Source organism: Tenrec ecaudatus, chromosome 12, assembly GCF_050624435.1.
Source record: "Tenrec ecaudatus isolate mTenEca1 chromosome 12, mTenEca1.hap1, whole genome shotgun sequence".
Lineage (NCBI taxonomy): Eukaryota > Metazoa > Chordata > Mammalia > Afrosoricida > Tenrecidae > Tenrec > Tenrec ecaudatus.
The window spans coordinates 134,425,840-134,446,785 of NC_134541.1; the positions used below are offsets into that span (position 1 = coordinate 134,425,840).

The window sequence follows — 20,946 nt, forward strand, 5'->3', positions numbered from 1 at the left end:
TGAAGACCCACACCCTTTGGTCTTCCCTGAGGCATCCTTTGGCCCCCGGCAGACAGTTTCACATTTTATACATAAACACTTCTCACGTCCGCCCCTCCCCACCTGAGCCCTGGGTGCTGGAGATGTCAGCAGGTACTTCAGATAGTGCAGAACCAGGCAGTCTTTGCTCGGTTGGACCTGGGGTCGCTGGGAGCCCAAGAGGCTTGGTGGTCCCCCGCAGCAGCAACAGCAGCAATTACAATAAGACCCCAAGCTGTGGACAAAGTCTCCATAAAAACCAGGAAGGCTTGGCTCAGGGTGGAGCCCCCATCCTCACCTGGGTAAGCAGGAAGGTGAGCTACCCCCGCTGCGGTTGAGAGTTGCCTGGACCGGTGTTTCTCACCACCGTCCTTGGCCACACTGGCATTCTGAATGTTCCTATTTGAATGCAGACCTGGCTCTAGAAGCAGCATCCTCCTTATGACTTGTTTCTGTTCTTGCTTCTGGCCCTTCGTACTTTATCGTCCATGCTGAACTTTGGAAGTAAAATTCTTTTTTTCCCCTGACTTCTACACTCGGAACATATTTATTCTCCCCCCATGTCTCAATAGAAGGCATCATAAACCAGTCCCGTTGGCTTGTTTACGTCTCTCTGGCTGTAACCTCATGATCAATTGCTGCAGCCGGAGCAGTTCGTGGTAGGGAGCTTTGTTTTACCGCAGTAGCAGCATGAGCGACTGCAGTCTCCCGGCAGACAGATAAGTAACGAGGCTTCCGCTGTAAAAGTCACCCACTCAGCCTACCTGACGTTGACCGGCCACACCTCACTGAAGGAGGAAACCACAAATGGTGTGATCTCCACGGGGGCTCAGGAAGATGGTCTGGGCGGTGTGGAAGACAGGCTGTCAGGAACCCCCCTGGTGGGATACGTGTTGGCAACCCTCAAAGTTGGCAGTTCAAACCCACCAGCCACTCCCTGAGAGAAGGATGAGGCTGCCTGTTTCCATAAAGATTCACAGCCTTGGAAACCCTGGATAGGGTCACTGTGAGTTGGAATTGACGTGGGTTTGACCTTTTGGCTTGTGTGTTAGTCCAGATTGACTATAGAAACAAATCCATGGATATTCATATAGGTGTAGGAAAGAGCTTTATATCAAAGAGCAATTGTATCATGAGAAAACTTCACAGCCCAGTCTAGATCAAGTCCATCAGTCTGATATTAGCCCATATGTCCAATAGTAGTCTTGAATTCCTCTTCAGACTCATATACCCACTTGCAATGAGGACAAATGCAGGAAGATCACAGGCTGCTGGGTGGGAAGTCTTGTGGATTCAGTGGGAGCGGAAAAATCTCAGCGTTGTCACGGGTCTCCATGTGGCTCTTCCAGCTCTCTGAGTGTCTCCTGCACAGGAAGGTGAACTAGAGAGAGAGGGTAGCCCACCTCTAGGAAGAAAGAGAGGAAGTTCCCAGAATCCTAATGAGAAGGTCACACCCACAAGGAAGCATCATCAGGCTCTGTGACCTAATTGACAGGCTAGACTCCACCCCTTCACCCTTAAAACCCTCAAGTTGACACAAATTATATAACTATCACAGCGTGGCTTAGTACTAAGCAGACATACTACACAGCAGCTGGCTGAAGGGTTGGCTGTTGGCACCTGCCCAGAGGCGTGGCATTTCGTCTCCATCAATCTCGACAGCCAGTCAAACCCTAGAGAGCAGCTTTACCGTGTTACCCAGGGGGCGTCATGAGCTGGGATTGACTCAAAAGCTACCACGCCCAAACCAAACACCATGACACTACCCCATAGAACACGGTAGCACTGCCCCTGTGAGTTCCAAGACTGTCCGTTTTCACAGGAGTAGAGAGTCCCCCCTTGTGGGGTTTGGGACACACTTTCGATTTCCAGGTGATGCTTGTCCCTATTACCATAGTAACTCCCATTGGAGCAGGTCTAGCAGAAGGCGTGGCCACGCCCATGACTGCCAGACCAGAGCAGGCTCTTCTCTGCCGGCCTCTGCAGTAATCAAAAGAAGCAAGCCTGATACAATTCATGTACAGATTGTTATAAGAGCTGTCAGGGCCCCCAGTAACCTGATTTATTAGAAATTAAAAATAAAAACAACCAGTAAAGACAAAACAGGAAAAAACAGTAGAAGCGCACCATCTTGAATCCCAATCCTAGCTCATAGCAACCCCACGCCCAACGGACTGAAGCACCGCCCAGCCCGGCGCCATCCTCACCACTGCCCTTTTGTGTGAGCCCAGGGTTGCAGCCACTGGGCCAATCCATCTGGTAGAGTGCCTTCTTCTTTTTTCACTGTCCTTCCACTTTACCAATCCACGACATCCTTCTCCAGGGACTGGTCTCTGAGGCAAATGAGACATCCAAAGTGAGCCCGAGCCTCACCCTCTTTTCCTCTAAGGAGCACTCTGGCTGTACCTCTTCAAAGACAGACTCTGTTCTCTTGGCAGTCCGTGGTGCTTTCTATATTTTCTGCCATCTGTAGCACAATAGCCACCCCATGTAGACCCCACTTCCAGAATGCCAGAGCTTCTGCCATATCCACTCTAAGGGTGGCGTCCACGGTTTCATTTCACAAGGAACATGAAGCCACGGAGAACAGAAGAGATTTATTCAAGGGCTCTGGGCTCAGAAATCACACTGCCAGCATCCTAATCAGACACCTGGCCTCTTAGTTCCAGCTCCTTATCCAAGATCAGTCGGAAACTTGCCTTCTCAGAGCTAAAAAGCAAAGCCAACCAAAGCTCCCACTGCCATGGAGTCCATTTGGACTCGTACCTGGGATTTCGGAGGCTGAGGAATCTTGACGGGAGCAGCCTCTTTGTTTCCTTTCGGGGTTGCTGGTGGAGTTCAACAGCCAACTTTTGGCTTGCCGACAGTGCCATCAAGGTTCCTTCCAGGGGGCTAAGGGCTTCAAGAAGCTCCAAATTTTAAAGGAATCGAGCCTCCGAGAAAGGCGGGGATAACCTAGGCTAGGTCGATAGTTCCCAGGATTAGTGGGAGACAGAACCCAGGTCTCGTGGCTTTTCAAGTTCTTTAAAAAGCTCAACCACAACATCATGGCCAACCTCATTGCTGTGGAGCCAGTGCTGACTCACGGCGACCTCGGCCATTACTAAATAGAACTCCGCCAGTCACCTTTAGAAAGGGATCCCTGATGTGCACTGGTAAAGCGCTCGGCTAGCACCGAAAGGTCGATGGTTTGAACCCACGCAGGGGGCCTCTGCTGGAGGAAGCCTGGCACTCTGCTCCGTTATGTTCACCCGGGTGGATGAGAGCAACAAATCCAGAGACACTCATCTGTGTGTATGACGAGAAACCTTGACATCAATTAGTCATTAAGCGGCATCAATTAGTTGTTACGCATCCATGAAACACCCCGGCCCGGTCCAGATCAAGTCCATAAGTCTGATATTAGCCCATATGTCCAATACCAGTCTATAAATTCCTCTTCAAACTCACACAGCAAATGCAAGGATGCCGAATGCAGGAAGATCACAGGCATGTGGGTGGAAAGTCCTGTGGATCCCATGGAGGTGGAAGTATCTCCAGGGCTCTGGCTGCCATCAGCGTGGCTCCATGTGGCTTGTCCATAGGAAGGTGAAGCAGAGAAAGTGTGTGTGTGTGTGTGTGTGTGTGTGCGCGTGCGTGCGTGCGCGCTCCTGTTCCCAGGAGAAAAAGAGGAAGTTCCCAGAATCCTCCTCGTGAGTGTTACCTTGTGACCTGATTGACAGGCTAAACTCCACCCCTTCACTTAATATCCACAAGCTGACACGAGATGATGTAACTACACATCTGGTCGCACCGACAGTGAAGAAAACTCCGGATGAGTTCATCTCTGCCGCCAGTGGCAAATATGAACTCACTGCACCCCACACCACCAACAACCGGATTTACCAGGGCGGGTCGGCAGGGCTTTCTTCCGCAGTACTTCTGGGTGGGTTCTGACCTCCAACCTTTAAGTCAGTAAATAGTCAAGCGTTGACCATGCTCACCTCCCAAGGACCTTCCTTTTCGGATGATGTAATTTAAGACCAAAGGCGCCAAGACATTTTGGAAAGGACATTTCCCTTCCTTTAGCCCACCGGAAGGCTCCCTTGGCACAATCTGGTGAGCAGTGTTCTCCCACTGTGTCCATGACCTTCACACATGATCCTTAGCGGTTGGCGGTGGTGGTTGGGCACCATCAAAGTTCTTCTGGTCTCAGGGCCGTGCGGTCGATAACACTTGGCAGCAGGAACACTGTGACAGCAGTGAGGTTTCTCTGGACCGAGGGCTCCACAGAAGCCCAAGATTCGCGAGGCATGTGTCATCCAAATAGGTTGGATGTTTCGGGGATTCAAATGGAGGCTGGTGTTTCGGGGATTCAAATGGAATCAGGTCTCACATTTTAAGCTTTGAAATCTTGCCTCTTCCTATTGATTTACAGGTGCCTCTGTTAGGTGTTCATGTACTTAATCTCCAGGTCGAGTCTGAAATTTGAGGAAGAGTCCGTTTTAAAAGTTAGCTTGCCTTTCAAAACAGCGCTGCCTAACTCTGTTGGGGAGACCACGGTTACACGCATCCTGCGTTGCCATTGGCCGCATCCTTCACATATCACTGCGTGCTTTCGCCACCCCTAGTTAACCCAGCCTTTCTGTCCCTTGGAGTTCCCATCGGGGCTTGTCATTTCAACTGCATGTAGGGGATTCTTCCTTAGGGCACGGGGCTCAAAGTAGACACTGTTTCTTGAACTAAATGGCACTCTAGTGCAGTCAGTGGCATCCAGGGGGTGGCCATTACTGACCTCCCTGGCTTCCCTAGTGCCATGAGGCAGAAGTTACATCTACCTCCACCCTCCATCCTTCTCCATCTATTCTGATTCTGACACCCACTGCTCCTCCCCGGCTCCACTTCTCTGCTGTGTTGGGCACTAGGTTAGATCATTTGTTGCCGTGGATCATTTGTTGCCGTGCTCACAGAACTCATAGGCAAGGCTCACACATACGGGCTGGTCTGAGGGACGTGAACAGGTTTCCACCAGTCCGGATCAGAAAACAGTAAGGACACAGTCATTGGTCCTCAGCCACGTCTCTCCTCAGCTGCCAGACGAGATACTCGAATCCTCAGCCTCTCGGACACGTGGTCCCTTGCTTCTTCCTCTGTGGGCCGGCAATTTAGGCCATCTGTCACTCCCCCTCACAGTCCCACAGTCTCAAGTCAGATGGGGAGAAGGTGGCCCAGAGTCTCTTAGTGTCCACACCATCTCTCTGGTGGCTCTGGTCTCGGCTGGCCTCTGTCCTTCAGAGAGGGATCTGGAATGTGCTCCTTTGATGGTTCTGAGCTTCCTCTGTCTGTCTGAGACACAGACACAAGCCACCCCTTTGATGGCGGTATGGCTTTTGTCTTTCAGCAGACCCTGGTAGTGTCGTGGTTATGTCTTGGGCTGCTGACCACAATGTCCAGCAGTTAGAAACCACCAGGTGCTTCTTAGGAGAAAGAAGAGGCTTTCTACTGTCCCCTTAGAGAAGGGCAGCCTCGGAAACCCACAGGGGCAGCTCTACCCTGTCCTGCTGAGTCCCTGTGAGTTGGTAAGTGTACCCCAAGGAAGCAAAGGTTACGGCCTTCCACTAAGGTCGGGACTGAACCCCACCACAATCCTGCCTGGAATTCCCTCCAAAATGAGAGTCTAGCTCAGAACTCTCACCAATATAGGATCCTAGCCATAGGCTTGGCGTACAGAATTACAATACATCCCATAAGGAATTATGGCTAAAAGGGTCATATTAATTGATTACATTGCATTTAGTGTTGTCTCCCTTTACTGAATTTATCTATTTATTAACATTTAGTTCATTAATCCACAAAACTGGAACTGTTTATGGGAGTAGAAAGCCTCATCTTTCTCCCTCAGAGCAGCTAGTGGTTTTGAACTGTTCCCCTTGAGGCTGTCAATGAAGAAATGAAGTCAAGTAGGTTGTGGTGGCCTGCAATCCACAGGTGGAGGGAGCCAGAGGGCAGCTAAGAGATTAAAGGTGGACACAGGCAAGCAAAGGCACCAAGTCCTTATAGCATCAGTTCTCAACCTGTGGGTCGCGACCCCTTTGGGGGTCGAATGATCCTTTCACAGCAGTCGCCCAATTCGTAACAGTAGCAAAATGACAGTTACGAAGGAACAGCGAAAATAATGTTATGGTTGGGGGGAGGGTCACCACAACATGAGGAATTGTATGAAAGGGTGACGGCGTTAGGAAGGTTGAGGACCACTGCCTTATAGGATCCAGAGGCATGACTGTTATGTTCCCGGCTTCATCCTGGGTATAGACAATCAAGATACAAGCACATCCTCGCTGTCTCAAGGCCCGATCCGACAATCAGACAACAAACCCCTTCAAGGCAGGGCAAGTGTCAGACAGACGGCTGCCCGGGCTAAGTGGGTGTTTGGGGTGGCGGTCATGACATCTACTCTGGACCTCTCACATCACCCTGGAGGGTCCTGCCTGCAACTAGAACTGGGGCTCCTGCTTCCCAGTCACATTGATTTTCTTAGAGCCACAAGAGAAGTGTCCCCATTCCGATGGCTCTGAAAGCAACACATTTTAATGTGTTTCCTTGAAATTTTAATGTTTGCCTTTGAGCCATCTTGGTATCGTAAGTAGCAGCAGCTTTGAAATGAACACCCCCCTCTGCACCCCCTCCTGCTTAGCTTGAGGGCCTCAGCTGGGCTTCGGTGACATCTGCAAGCAATTGGAAAACCATGCTACAAACCCCCACCTTCAAAGGCGCCTTGACTGGGGGCAGGGGCTAGAGAAAGAGGAACCTGGTTCCAACTGGAGAACAATTCTGCACCCCACAGTGCCACCAGTGGGGAGGCAGGGCTGGAGAGAGGAGACATCCTATGTCCACATTTCATGTAAAGTAAAAATGTTTTAAAAACCTCACACTTTGGCATCGAATCGATAGCGACTCATAGCAACCCTACAGGGCAGGGTGGGACTGCCCCTGTGGGTTTTTTGGACACTCTCATTCTTAATAGGAGTGGGAAGCCTCCCCTTTCTCCCGCAGAGCGGCTGGAATTTCGAACTATTGCCCTGGTGGTTAGCAGTAGTTACTACATCTCCAGGGCTCCTATAAAGTCATTTTTAAGTATAGGTTAAAGGGGGAGGGTGGAATATGATGTACACCTCTAGTTAGCACCCCTTTTTTGTTTTGTTTTTGCCATGAGAGGATTTTGAAAAATGCAATGAAATCCATAACAACCAACAAAACCTCACTACCACGGAGCCAATCCAATTCAGCGTGAGCCTGTAGGACAGGGTAGAATGGCCCCGGTGGGTTTCCAAGGTTGTACATCTTCAGGGGAGCAGACAACCTCATCTTTCTCCCTCAGAGCAGCTAGGGGGTTCGAGCACTGATTCATACTAACTCCAAAGAGGCAAGGAGGGGACATCGCTGTCTCTGGGATCATCTGTGTGTTGAGGGACAGACTCGTCCAAGCCCTGCGCCCCCTCTCCATCCACCCTGCAGGACACCGTGCTGATTGTTGTTGTTCAGTGGATTTGGATTCAGGAGCGACACACCACCCATGGGTGCAGAGAACAACTGCCCCTAGGATGTGAAAGGCAGCAGGTCACCAGGCCTTACTTTCAGGGTTTCTCTGGGTGGGTCCAAACCTCCAAACTTTTGGCTAGAAGTCGAATGCTTCTCATCATGGTCCAAAACCCAAAACCAAACTGACTGCCATGGAGTCGATGCCAACTCAGAGAGACCCTGTAAGACAGGGTAGAACTAACTGCACCCTGTGAGTTTCCCAGATGGTAACTCTTTACTCCACTAGAAAGTCCATCTTTCTTTCTCTCTTGGAGCCTGGCTGGTGGTTTTGAACTTCTGACCTTGCAGGCAGCAGCCCAACGCATACCTCTAAAAGCCATCAGGGCTCTCTCTTGTACCTCTTGGCCTCCCTCTCTGGATCATTGTAGTACCTTTTTCCTGTGCTTGGAAGTTGAACTCCACCCTGAGCCACCTTAGACCCAAACCTGGCCAGCTGGTTACACAATAAGAAGCTGCCTTTAAAAACCTACTGGAGTACAGTTCTGAGACCCACCTGGGGTCCCATGAGCCAAAATGGACAACCGTTTGTAGAGAGGACATTAAGGAGGCCGGGTTCTGCAGAGGGGCCGCCTGGCTAGGCTGCACAAACTCTGTGAGTTAGGCTGCTCCCTGGAAACTTCCATTATTTGTGATCGTTGGCTGGGACCCTGCACTGGACTCGAGGGGACAGAGTGGTGATAAACAGGATGTAATTGCAGCCCACTTAATGAGGCTTCTGCTACGCCTTTATCCCTTCTCTGCCTCTGGGGGCCACACACTTCTGTGTGGGGTGTGCCCTTGCCAGTGAGTGAAGAAATAGCGGGAGGCAGGAGGGTACTTGAGAATGGCCAGTTTATGCACTTAATTATCCCGAAGACCCCCTAAGCTGCAGTCGGTCTCTGACTGGGTGGGCGATGGAGATTAGATGAAGCCCATGTGGTTCAACACCTGGACTCTGATCCCACCCCATTTTCTGCCTCCAACAACCTAAGAATTCTGGTTTGCTGAGCACCTACTGGGCGCCAGGCCTTTGCTCCACACCGCTATCTCCTGGAGCCCTCCCACGCAGCCAGAGAGACTGTTCCCAGATCGGGCCTGAGCGCGGAGCCGTGCACCTCTCGCCGCGCGTGCCTGCCCGCCAAGCAAGCCTCCAGAGGGACCTGGGGCCCCGGGGCGCGCGGGGAGCGACAGCTGGCGGTGTCGCGCCCAAGGAGGGCGCCCCGCTGGGCCGGCGCCGGCGGGAGGCGGGGCGCGGGGCGGGGCCAGGGCGGGGCGGGGGCGGGGCGCGGGCGGCGGGGCCCGGCGCGCCGGAGTCCCGCGCCGAGAGCTCCAGCGGCGGCGGAGGAGGCGCGCCCGGCGCGGTCGGGAGCCCAGTCCGAGCGAGGCCCGCGCCGCCGGCCCTTGCCGGGCAGCTAGGGATCCCGCGGCGCCGGGCAGCTGGAAGCGCGTCCCTGCGGCGGCCGCCCGCCCATGGAGTTCACTTGAGCCGGGAGCCGCGGACAGGCAGGGCGCGGAGCGCAGCGCGGCCCGGAGCCCAGCCGCCCGGCCGCTTGCCCCGGCCACCGGCCCCGAGCGCGACGCCCGCGCAGCGGCCCCCAGCGCCCCGGCGGCGGCGGCGGGAGCGGGAGCGGGCGGCCCGCGGCGCTGCGGGGGAGGCGGCCCGGTCCGGCCGGCGGGCGGGCGGAGAGCCCGGGGCTGCCGCCGGGGAGCCACCGCCGCCGCCGCGCGCCCTCCTCCTCGCGCGCCCTCCTCCCGCCCTCCGCACATGGTCTCCTTTGTCCTGTCGCCGCCGCCGCCGCCGCCTCCTCCTCGCTCTTAGCTCCGCGCGCCGCGGCGGCGGCTCGGCCGCGCTGGATGCGCGCGGCGCGGCTGGCGGCGCCCGGAGGTCGGCTCCTCTCCGGATTCGGCTCGCGCGGAGCCGCGGCCCGACTTGCGGGGCAGCCCAGCGGAGAGGCGGGCCGGAGCCGCCCGGACTTGGGCGTTTTCTCGCGAGGCAGCACCCCTGCCCCGGACCCGAACCATGAACTTGGGGCTGACAGCACGGCTGCGTTCTCGGCGAGCAGGTAACGCAGCACCGGGGCGCGGCGCCGGGCCCGGCCGCCCGGGGTCTTTTGTTGCAGCGGCGCGCGGGGCCCCGGCCGCCCCCTCCCCCTGCCTGCCGCCGCCGCCCTGTCGCCGCCTTTGTACTTTCCACGCGCGGCCCCCGCCGGACCGGGGCCTGGACGCGGGGCCCGCGCGGCACCCAGGGGCTGGCCCGGGGCAGCTGGCGGCGATCTGGGCGCGGCGGTGGCGGGAAGAACTCGCGGCCAAGTTTCCAGGAGGTTCCGGGCCCGCGTTCCAAAGTGCCTGGCCGGGTGGGGGCGGAGGGCCGGCCCCGGGGCTGCGTGCGAGCGGGGATCCGGGGCCGGGAGCCGGCCGCTGAGCGCGTCCGCACCGCACGCGGGCTTCTCCGGACCCGTCAGTCCTCCGTCCCCGCTCGCCGCCTGCAAACCACCGGCTCGACTTATTTAACTTTTCAATAGACGCCCACCCACCTCCGCCTCCTGGTAGCATTTTAAAGGGGGTGCAGAGGGGGGAAGAGGCCAACACAGACCCGGGCGCGTTCCAGCAAAAGACCTTTGTTTTCTCGCATTTTGAGATTCGGCCGCTTCGGGCTCCGGCGCGGAGCGCGGAGACGCACGGTGAGGACACGCCGGGCCGCTGCCTCCCAAGGACGTTGCGCGGACGCGTCCCCGCGTGTTAACGAACCGAGGGAATAGCCGGCCAACTCCGGTGTGTGTTTACAAGAAGAGAAAAGGGGAGAGAAGAAAATCAGCCAGGAAAACGGTCCAGTTCACGGAGGCGATTTTCACTCCTCCGAAAAACCAAGGAAAAAAGAATAGGAGCCGAGCCATTTGCTTCCAAGACGGGAGCGAAGTTCTCAGACCGCGGGAAAGACGCCGGTTCTTGTCATTCGCAGGAAGACCGTATCCTCAGCTGCCGCGTTTTATTTTTCACTTTGGGGAGCTCGCTTTACGATCGCAGGAGGTCCACTGCAGACACGTCCTTTGGCTTTGTTACTGGTTTTTTTTCCCTTCTGTGGACTTTTTTCGGGGGTTGTCTCCTTCCCCCAGTTGCACCAGACGTCCTTTCAGGCTTTGTGACCGCTTTCTGTAAATGCAAGGACCGGAAAAGCTCTCTGGGGCAGGCGATCTTGCCCAAGCCTCTGGAAACGACGGCACCGAATTATTTCCCTCCATCACGGGCTTGCTCGTCCTCAAATTTGTTCAGACCCAGGATGACTTAACTGCCGATCTGTGAATGTGGCCTGGGGCCCAGTGGAGTTGACCAAGGTGGCAGCCCCAAGGAAGGATCGGAGAGACAGCCAGGAACAGCCTGCTCAGCTGTAGCTTGTGCCCTGGGACACACACGTTCACACACAAGTGCAAGTGGAAACTTCACCAGGAGCCATTTCTTGGCTTGGTACCGTTGGAGGGCAGGCAGCGCTTTGGCCTGAAGATTTCTTTGGGCCACTTGGCTCCTTTTGACGAGTCATCCAAAGGCCCCAGGTTTTTCAAGGGTTCTTTCAGTTCGGTGAAACAAGAAGAGACTTAAAAAAAAAATCAGCTTGGCTTGGGGTTCTTTCGGTGTGTGTTGGTTTGTTTTTTTTCTGGTGGTGGTGGTGGTATGGTTGTTGGTGGCCATTCCTATTAGAATCAGGAGACCCGTTTTCATTGAAAACAGAGAAAGCACATCCCTCAAGTGTTTGACTGGGAGAAGCATCTTCCTGGAAATCTCACCTGGCCTTTCATTGTCACACCTGCCGCCTTGACTGTACTTTCCTGGATGTTTGGACTCATTGATTCCTGATAGGTTTTGTGTGTAACTTCTCCTTTGGCAGGGTGTTTTTATGGAAATCGACTACAATGCTGAGTTTTATTTTTTTATATGCTTAAGATATCAAGGACCACAGTTTTGTTTTGTTTCTATTTTTTTGAAGTGGTTATTCCTGCCAAACTGGGAGGAAATCTATCGAGATGCGATTTTTCCTCTGCCGATGCTTGAAAGCTCGTAGCTCCATACTTGCTTTTCCCATGTGTTCTTTCCTCGATCCGTTCGTCTTCAGAACCATCTGACAGTGGAAAGATTGGGAGTCAAATATGAAAATATTTTCTTTCCCTATCATTTCATTGACAACTGTAACATCCCCATCCCCAGATTGACACTGGAATGTTTGATCTCTGTCACGGTGGCATAGATAGACAGAACGGAGTATCTTCTTTGTCCCTAAGAGCTATACTATTTTCTGTGTATATTTTTCCGCTCGGGCCCAACATACTGGGCGTTGCACCTCTGTGTACAAAGTGTGAGCTGTAAGTGACTGCTTACGAGGGAGGGAGTGAGTGTGTACAAAGACGGCTCAAGGGTAGCTGTTCTTGAAATGCAGGTAGAGGTTCAGATGCCACGATGGGTGGCGATTAACGTGTAATCTTTTTCATGTTGGTGAAATAGCTAGTGCTTCTGAATGTTTATTTTCCCGAACATTAATGGGTAATTTAATTTGCCTTTAGTCCGGAGGTACGACCAGGCATTTTTCACTTTATCCAAGCCACCGTAATAAATGATCAGTCCTAAGCTTTAGAACTGGCCAAATGAAATCACGTTTTAGGAATATCTAGAGGTCAGGCTTGGAGACTGATCTTCCTTCCTGTGTTCGCCTGACACCAAGGTGGCCACCCGCCCCAGACCCACCCTTGTCTTAGGGTTACCACATACATCCTTAAAAATTAATTTCTAAAAATTAAAAAAAGAATTAATTTCTATGTGTGGGACTTCACAGTTCTTTGTTGTTTTTGCGGGTTTTTTTTTTCCTTTTTTAACGGGAGGAAAAGCATCGAGGCAAATAAGAGCCGTTTCTGGTGTGAAAGGAAATAGAAAAATAAACCTGTCTGCAAATATCACGGGGGAAAAATACCCACTCCAAAATAACGTTCTGGCAACGAAATTGCAGAATCATTATGTGAATGAGCTGAATTGCTTTGTGTATCATCGCATAAAAATGTTTTGCACAGATAATATGTCTAATAGAAGGACACATTTTTTGAAAGCACATCCCCCCTACCCCCACCACACACACACCACAACCGACCTCCAGTAGATAGCTGCACTGCAGGTCCCGCTCACACAGTCGACTAGCGCCACCTTGTGGACGATTGGGGGAAATCCTGCTTTCCCTGTTTGAGATTCAGAAAATGTAGTCAATTCAATTGCCTTAACATGACGATAGCAGTATTAGCAAAGATAATAACACTGTCCCCCCAACTTCGTTCTTGTTTTTCAGGCATCGGATGCCAACTCTGAGAAACTCTTCAACACCGTTGCAAACAAAGGTAAGACTCCCCGGTCCACTGAGTGATGGCTGTGGGCGATGACTTGTGTTTCATTGTTGCCGAGAGAAGGAAGCAAGGATAGAACACACCATGCCTTTCTTCCCGGGAGCTACAATTTCGATTTTGTGCCCTTTGCTTGGAGATGGGCTCTGTGGGCTTTGGGAGACGGCGTTCAAAACCCAGCTTGTGTTTTATTGTTTCGGTTTGGTTCCGGTTTAAAAAGAATACATTGAATCCGTACCGCAATTAATTGGATGATGAAGCAAGCTGTGATGGAGAATAGCGGTTTTCAGCAGACCTTAGCTCACAGTTACTTACCAGCCCTGTCCTAGACCAGGGGCTGCTTTGGGCGCAGGCACTGGCGGTCCGAACCCAGCCTTCCTCTGCTGTGTGCTCTGGTGTGAAGTTAGAATCGAGCGGGAGAGAAGGCAACACGCAAATATGTCGTCTCCCATTAATGTTCTCCCAACGGCCACCGAGCATAGGCGAGGCTAATGATAGAGTTGGACAGTCCGGGGAAGCTGGCCTTAAATCACTGCCAATCGGCTTCTGTGCAGTGTCTGTAGCAGTATTGTTTACAGTGATCAATTGCAGGACCGGCTTTCACCACTATTTTTGCAAAGGAGGTGGTCCTTGGAAAGGTAAAACTGAATGAACGACGAGGTGCTTGTTTCCCGCCTGAGCCTGTGCAGCCCGACTTGAGGGGTAGTGGGAGGCGGCGCAGTAATTGCCAAATAAAATGTGTATCCGTGTGTAAGGCCTTGGTCCGCTAACCAAATGGTCAGCGGTTCCAGCCCTCCAGCTGTTAAAAGGGTGAGAGATGAGGCTGTCTTGCTCAGGCAAGATTTACAGCCTTGGACACCCTGCACCGTGTCAGCATGAGTCAGTCCACTCACCCGCAGGGCTGTCCAGTTTTCTGTGTGTCATTTCTTTGAACTTTCCTGCAAGCTGGTTTGTCGGCGCGCTGAAGAGATTCGGTGGGACCACAAGGGAGAGGGCCTAGATCGTGTGAAATGGGAAGGGAAACCCACTCCAGCGTCCTCTGCTGAGGCCAGCTAGCTTGGTTCTCCTGTGTGCCTTGTGGGGTGTTTGGGGTTTTTTTTTTTGGTGAACTGGTTAGCAAAATGCCTTTCGCTGGTTATTTGTAGAATGTGAGCCATCTGCATGCACTTGGCTGCAGCGGTGCATTTCCCCTGGAGGTGGACGCAGGGACACACAGCTGAATGAAGGACTGCGTCGCATTGCAATCTGTTTTATGGTGTGATGGCCTGCATTCCAGGTTCAGAGTTCCAGCCTCGCCTTTGATGGGGGATGTTTGTGTAGATTTGGTATCCAGGATGCTCAAAAGCCCCATAAAAGAGAGTGCACCCCTAGGTAAAGCTGCATCATGGGTGTTGGCCACGCCAGAGGGCAGGGGATGGAGAGAGAGAGCCAGCAGCCCACTGAGGAAGAGGAGGTGGTGGGATGGGGAGACTTGGAGTTGATCTGGGTCACTAACAAGCCCCCTCTCCCACCCCCACCCAGATTTCCTTTCATTTGCTAATCTGCTGTGGAAAGCCCTCCAAAGTGCTTCATCTTGCCAGGGTGGGGAGTGTGTGGCCCAGGAGTGCCTGCATCCATCTAGGAGGTCCTCTGCAGCCCCACCCGGAAAGAGACTGTCCTTTCAACCTGGGCCCTCCTCCTGCCCCTTGGGCAATCAAACCTTTCTCACACGCTTATTTTTGTTTACTCATAGAGGCTGGTTTGTGGCATCTATTTGGTAGTGAATCGTCGCGCGTGCACGCACGGACACACACACACACATACTCACACACACAAGACCTCCTTTCTTGTTAGCTGCTTTTCAGGTGGTGATCATGGGGAAGGGAGGGGGAGGGGGCTAGTTGTCTTGAAAGGATTAGGTTTCTTTGTATACCCTAAAAAATCAACATCGGCTTTTCCCCTCTAAGCCTTGCTTGGGAAACCATGCACAAATAGGCATCTTAGTCGATGGCAGATTATTTCTGTGCCCCTTATTTCCATCAGAATGGTCTTTTCTTTCCTCCTCCCCTTAATGCCTTATGCTAATGCTTGTCGGGACCTGGAGTGAATGACAAGAGCAGCAATCCCTGCCAATCCAGGTGTTGCCAGGGAGCCTGCCCTGCCTGCCCTCCTGCTTCCTCCCCAGAGACAAGGAGATTAAGGAGGGGGTAGGAAGGCTTCTGGGGACAGTTTTGTTAAGGGGATTAGTATTCAAAGTGCTAAATGTCATGAAAACAACTTGAAAAAGAGAGGCGTCCTCCTATGTGTATAACGTCTACTAGGGGGCTTGAGCAGGTGCTGGGAGAGACTGGTTCTCTGCCCTGCCGGTGGGTGGGTTTGGGGGTCTGGTTTTCACATCTAGGAGCAGCCAACCATGTGAGCTGGACAGAGGGCTGACAGGGCCTGCAAGGAACTGTCAGCTCCCATCCACATCAAGTTCAAGTTCTTGGGCACAGCAGGCCAGCCTGCCCCAAAGCCAGCTCTCTCTCTAGCTTTTGTCTAGCCTTCTCAGCCCAGAGCAATACAAAGCCTTGTCAGGAAAGACACATTGACACCAGGTAACCACCAGGACTGGCAAAATCTTCAAAGCCAGGGCTTATAGGCCAGGCTAATGAGTGGCTTGGGGCGAGGGAGGTGTCTGGGGAGAGTGGGCACTGGCCTCTCTACCCTGCCAGCTCCAGATGCTGATGGCCACATGTCACTTCTGCTTCCCAAAGGTTGGACCATGCCCAGACTTTCACACAGTGTGGAGCCTTGGTGGCCTATTGTGAGCTATGCAGCCAAATGGGGCTGCTAACCGTGAGGTCAACAGTTTAAAATCACCAGCCGCTCTGTAGGAGAAAGACCACAAAGAGTCCCCATCTTGGAAACCCATAGGGGCAGTATTTCTCTCCTGCCCTATAGGGTCGCTGTGTGCTAGAATTGACGCGATGGTGATGAGTTTGAGTGGAGGATGCCACGGAGCCTGCGGTCCATAAAATGCCACTATGCTTTGGGGGCAGGCGGGTGGGGGTAGCCTTCATCTCACCACTGAGTGTGGTGAAGGCCAGGCAGAATTTCCAGGTGAAAAGCAGGGTGGGCAGAAGAGGCACATGGTTCAAGACCCACGCAGTTGTTTGTTAGGCTTGCTTGTGTTACTGGCCGGGTCAGAAGTTCGAATCTTACCAGCACCTCCTTGTCCTGGGACCCCATGTCAGGAACGCTGGTTGTTGAAGTTGGGTGGCATGGAGCTGGCGCCCAGTGACCCTGTAGACAACAGACAGAAAGAAACACTGCCAGGCCCCCCGCACCCGCCTCATGGTTGTCGTTTGAGCCCATTGGTGCAGCCACTGTGTCAGACCTTCTCCAAGAGGCTTCTTTTGTTGATGACCCTCTACTTGACCAAGAAGTCCCCAGTGATGTAGCGGCTTACATGTTGAGCGCTGATCGCGTGGTTGGCAGTTCGAAACCACCAGGCACTCCTTGGGAGACAGACTGGGCTTTCTGCTCCTGTCAAGTTAGACTCGGAAACCCACAGGAATGGGTTGCTGTGAGTTAGCATTGACCCAGTGGCACTGAGTTTAGTTTTTCGATCTACTTGACCAAACCTGGTGGCAAGGGGGGAAGAGAAAGCAGTATTGAAACACGAGCAAGTCCAAGTCCATGCCAACGCTGCCCCTGGAGTGATCCTGGGTCTTCTGCTTGTTGTTTAGTCCTCCGGGTTTCACTGTCAGCTCAGAATACTCTGTGTCCGTGTGGGCCTCCATCCACTCTGTCCTCTGATGGCTTTCACGTCCCTCCTCTCTAACTCGTGTGACCCTGCGTGCATGTGCCTGGGTGCCCAGCCCGCCTGCCCATTTGAAAACTGGGAAGCCGAGCAGTCACGTGGCCCGGGCTTGGGTTGTAAACACGAAGGCAGGTTTCACCCGAATCAAGGTCGTGGCTGCCTTATTTAATCTTTATGCATTCCCGTGTTCGCAGGATGTTCATATGTGAGTTTTATGAAGCCTTCTGTCTTGGTGACTCAGCCATCTGCCAAAGACAAAAATTAATTTTCCCGGTGAGACCCAACAGAGAGAAAGATACTGACGCCCTGATTACTGCTGCCCTCTCGCTGGAAGTCCTTAGGAAGAGCGGGATCTGTGCCCACAATTCTAACACCTATTTCTTGCAAAGGAGCGTCCCAGAAACTCCAGAACAGCCAGGACTTGGTATCCTAGCTCACTGGTGTTAGGGCCTGCCAGTGTGATGTTTCTGACGCTTTGATATATAGACCACCCCCCAGAACAAAACAGAACAAAAACTCACTGTCATTCAGGAACTCCTGACTCATAGTAACCCCATAGGACAGGGTAGAACAGCCCCTGTCGGTGTCCAAAACTGTAACTCTTTAGGGGAATAGAAAGCCTCATGTTTGTCCCACGAAGCCACTGGTGGTTTCAAACTGCTGACCTTGCAGATGGCAGGCCAGTGTGTAACCACTGTGCCACCAGAGCTCCCCTTGGCTGTGCGCGGTCAGCCTGCCACGGTAGTTCATGTCCTGCAAAGCTCCCAGGTTTCCCCGGTGCAGAGCTGCTCTGGTGTCTTTGGAAGCTCTCCATCGTGATGTGGTGTGAGCCCTGAGATGCTGACATCCAGCAGGCTTCCCATCGGCTGCTGTTCCAGGAGTGGGCTCACCAGGCCTGACCGGCTGCTCTTCTTGCCTCAGCGATCTGTTTTCCAGCTCGTCTTGAGGAGCCCTGGTGGTGGAGTGAGTTACTCGCTGGGTCGCTGACCAACTGCCAGGTCAGCAGTTCTAAACCACCAGCCACTCTGAGGGGGGAAAGATGAGGCTTTCTACTCCCATAAATAGTTCCCGCCTCAGAAACCTACAGGGGGCAGTTCTCCCCTGTCCTGTAAGGGTCACGATGAGCCAGAAGGGGCTCAGCGAGGTTGGGGTTTTATGTCTCTCTGTTTATCCTGCAACCAGGACAGCTTCCAAAGCCTGATGGTGGCCAGGAAGATTCTCTCACCCTCTGCCTTTCTAGCTCATTCTGTTCACCTTCCCTTTGTATCCATGTGGAGTTTACTATCCTCCACACCCCCCCCACCCCCCCCACCCCCCCCTCCACCAACCAAACCTGCTGCCATTGAGTTGATGCCAAATAGCAACCCTATAGGACAGGGTAGAGCTACCTCTGGGAGTTTCTGACACGGTAGTACTTTATGTGGGATTAGAAAGCGCTTCTCGCCTTCAGAGCACCTGGTGGTTTTGAACTGCTTAGCTTGGGGTTAGCAGTTCAGTGCGTCGCCCACAATACCAGCAGGTGTCTGCAATAGCAGAAGGTGTGCCTGGAGAATCGGAGTACCTCGGAAGTCTCATCTGGCTGGGAGCTCTAAGAATCCTGATGGGGGGAAGACACCCTGCATCTGCTCCCTCCTGCTGTGAGTCTGGGTGGGTGCGAGGGGTGTCTACTGCCACATGGATGGTAGGGGCTCCCCGGGTCACCGATGGGAAATTAGGTGGACACTCATGCTCCCACCCCAGGCAATGTTCAGGCCACCTTGATGTTTCCTTTCCTCTTGGAAGCCCTCCTTGGGCTTTTCCTGGGGTGGGGATTGTGTGGAGGACGTCTAGGGAGGCACATCAGTGGACAGCTGCTGGTTAGGAGGTGAACAAAACAAATTCACTGCCATCCAGTCCACCCTGGCGCCTAACAGCCCCATAGGGCAGGACAGAACTTCCCCGTGGGTTCCCAGGACTTTAAATCCCTATGGGAACAGAGAGCCTCATTGTTCTTCTGCAGAGCAGCCCTTGGGTTCGAACCGCTGGCGTTGGTTAACAGCTCAGTGCATAGCCGGCCACTTAGCCACTAGGGTTAGTAGGCTCAGTGGAGTTTTTTGACAGTCTGCTTTCATCAGCAGCACAGAAGGAAGCCATGGCTAAAAAAAGAAATAGTGAACTTGCTTCAGACCCAAGGAGACCATGAGAAACGCACTACAAGGAGACGAGTGAGAAACAGCGGCTGGGCACCACCTAAAAGCAGGGATATTCATTAGCTCTTATCAAAATCCTTATATCCATCTGTTGTGTCAAGCACATTTGTACATTTGTTGCCTTCATCATTCTCAAAGCGTTCTCTTCCCACTTGAGCCCTTGGTGTGGCTCCTCATTTTTCCCCTCCCTCATGAACCCTTGATCATTTATGAATTAATTATTATTTTTCCATGTCTTGCACTGTCCTGTGTCTCCCGTTACCCCCTTGTCTGTTGTCCATCCCCTGGGAGGGGGTTGTAGGTGGGTCATTGTGATCCTTTCCCCCCATCCCCCCTTCCCATTACCCTCCTCAATGGCTACTCTCAACATTGGTCCCGTATTCCCAGCTCTTCTCTGTACCCATGGGCATACTCTGGTCTAGCCAGATTTGTAAGGTAGAATTGGGGTCATGATAGTAGGGGAGAGGAAGCGTAAAAGAACCAGAGGAAAGTTGTATTTTTAAAATTTTTTAGCTGTATGTTTCATCGTTAGTTTTTTAGATAGATAATTGCTTGGTTTGGTGACAAAAACAATAAAGACCAACAGTTGTTTTAGCGAGAAGTCCCTTCCTTCCTTAAAACAAAGGCCGTGATATTGCCTTCACTGACAGTAGTAGAATAATGCCCTTCACTAAAGGCGGGTGGGAGTGGAGAAGCTTTCTATTTTTTTATTTTCTAAAGAAAAGGTTTAGAGTTTCAAGTCTCTTACAAAGAGGTGGTGCTCTTATTATAGACCCCCATAGTGTCTTTGGGTTGAGTCGCAACAAGACCCATAGCAAACCCAAACTCAAGTCAATGCTGACTCAGAGACCCTGCAGGACAGGCTAGATGATGAAACAGACAGCTTTCCTCTGGTTCTTTTATGCTGCCCTGGAGACTGACTCTTCCCCAGAGGAGAAAGTCTCATTCTCTGGTGGAGCAGGGTATGGTGCGCTGGTGGCTTCAAACTGCTACCTTGCAGTTAGCAGCCCAGCGAGTACCCCACCCCCAACCCCGGGCTCCTAACAAAATCATTAGCTCAGTCCTATTCCTGATGTGCCACAAGGGTGAGAGGGGTCAAGCCGAGTCTTTGGAAATAAGGTGGATTCTGTTGTGGTTTGGCTTCGGATTTTGGATTTTTAGCATCCTTAAACATCCTAGATAAGAAAGAGCTCTTGGTGCTGTTTCAGACATCGGCCTGGGTTTCTTCAGCTCTGAAGCTAGATAGATGGCTGATGTGTAGAGAGTTAAATGCTCGTCGGTGTAATTGGTACTTGATTGAGACAATGCGCAGTTCCACGCTGCCTGTGTTCCTGAACCACAAATAGCATGCAATCAGCTTCTTTTGTTATGGAAATGGACCTTCCTATAGAAGCTGGCTCACACATACAGAATCTGTTGTATAGAAAATGATTCCCTGAGAATTCTTGGAGACAGATGCCTTCTACCCTTCTCCTGAGCCCAAGGAGAAGGGTTGAAAAGACCCCACACGGTGAGTGATGTTTCCCACAAGATGGCCTTCGCCAGTGTGGTGAGGACCAGAGAGGGAAAATGCTCCCGGCATGCATCCCATTGGATCTCGGGGCATCAGAAACACTTTGGAGGCTAGAGCTCCCAATGTAGACGTTCCTAACATTTGCCTTGGAAACAGCATCCGGGAGCCTTGGTGGTGTGGTGGTCAAAGCACTCAGGGATTTTTATCACCCTTATGGGTGCTCGGTGGGAACCCACCCACTGGTCCCCAATGAGATAAATGGGACAGTTTGCTTCTAGGAATATTTACAGCCTTGGAAACCCTATGGGGGCAGTTAATGCGGTTTTGGGGGGCCACCATGCATAAGTGGAAAGAACCCTGGTGTGGGGTGGTTTGGTTACCTGTTGGACTGCTAACTGCAAGGTCAGCTGTGTGAACCCACCGGCCACTTTCCAGATGGAAAACGGGGCTCTTGACTCTCATAAAGTTACTGACAGGCTCAGAAACCCCGAGGGGCAGTTCTGCTCCGTCTTA

General features: G+C 52.6%; 1 protein-coding gene across 5 annotated transcripts in view; it reads left to right on the top strand.

Annotated features, from left to right (window-relative positions):
• Nucleotides 1-20,946, top strand: part of AUTS2 (activator of transcription and developmental regulator AUTS2) — a 1,157,636-nt gene that overhangs the window by 1,058,949 nt on the left and 77,741 nt on the right. For all 5 annotated transcript variants that reach the window (XM_075564998.1, XM_075565001.1, XM_075565000.1 and 2 more), the window contains exon 6: nucleotides 12,896-12,944. In XM_075564998.1, the coding sequence (XP_075421113.1) occupies nucleotides 12,896-12,944 (49 nt within the window). The remainder of the gene's footprint in view (nucleotides 1-12,895; nucleotides 12,945-20,946) is intronic.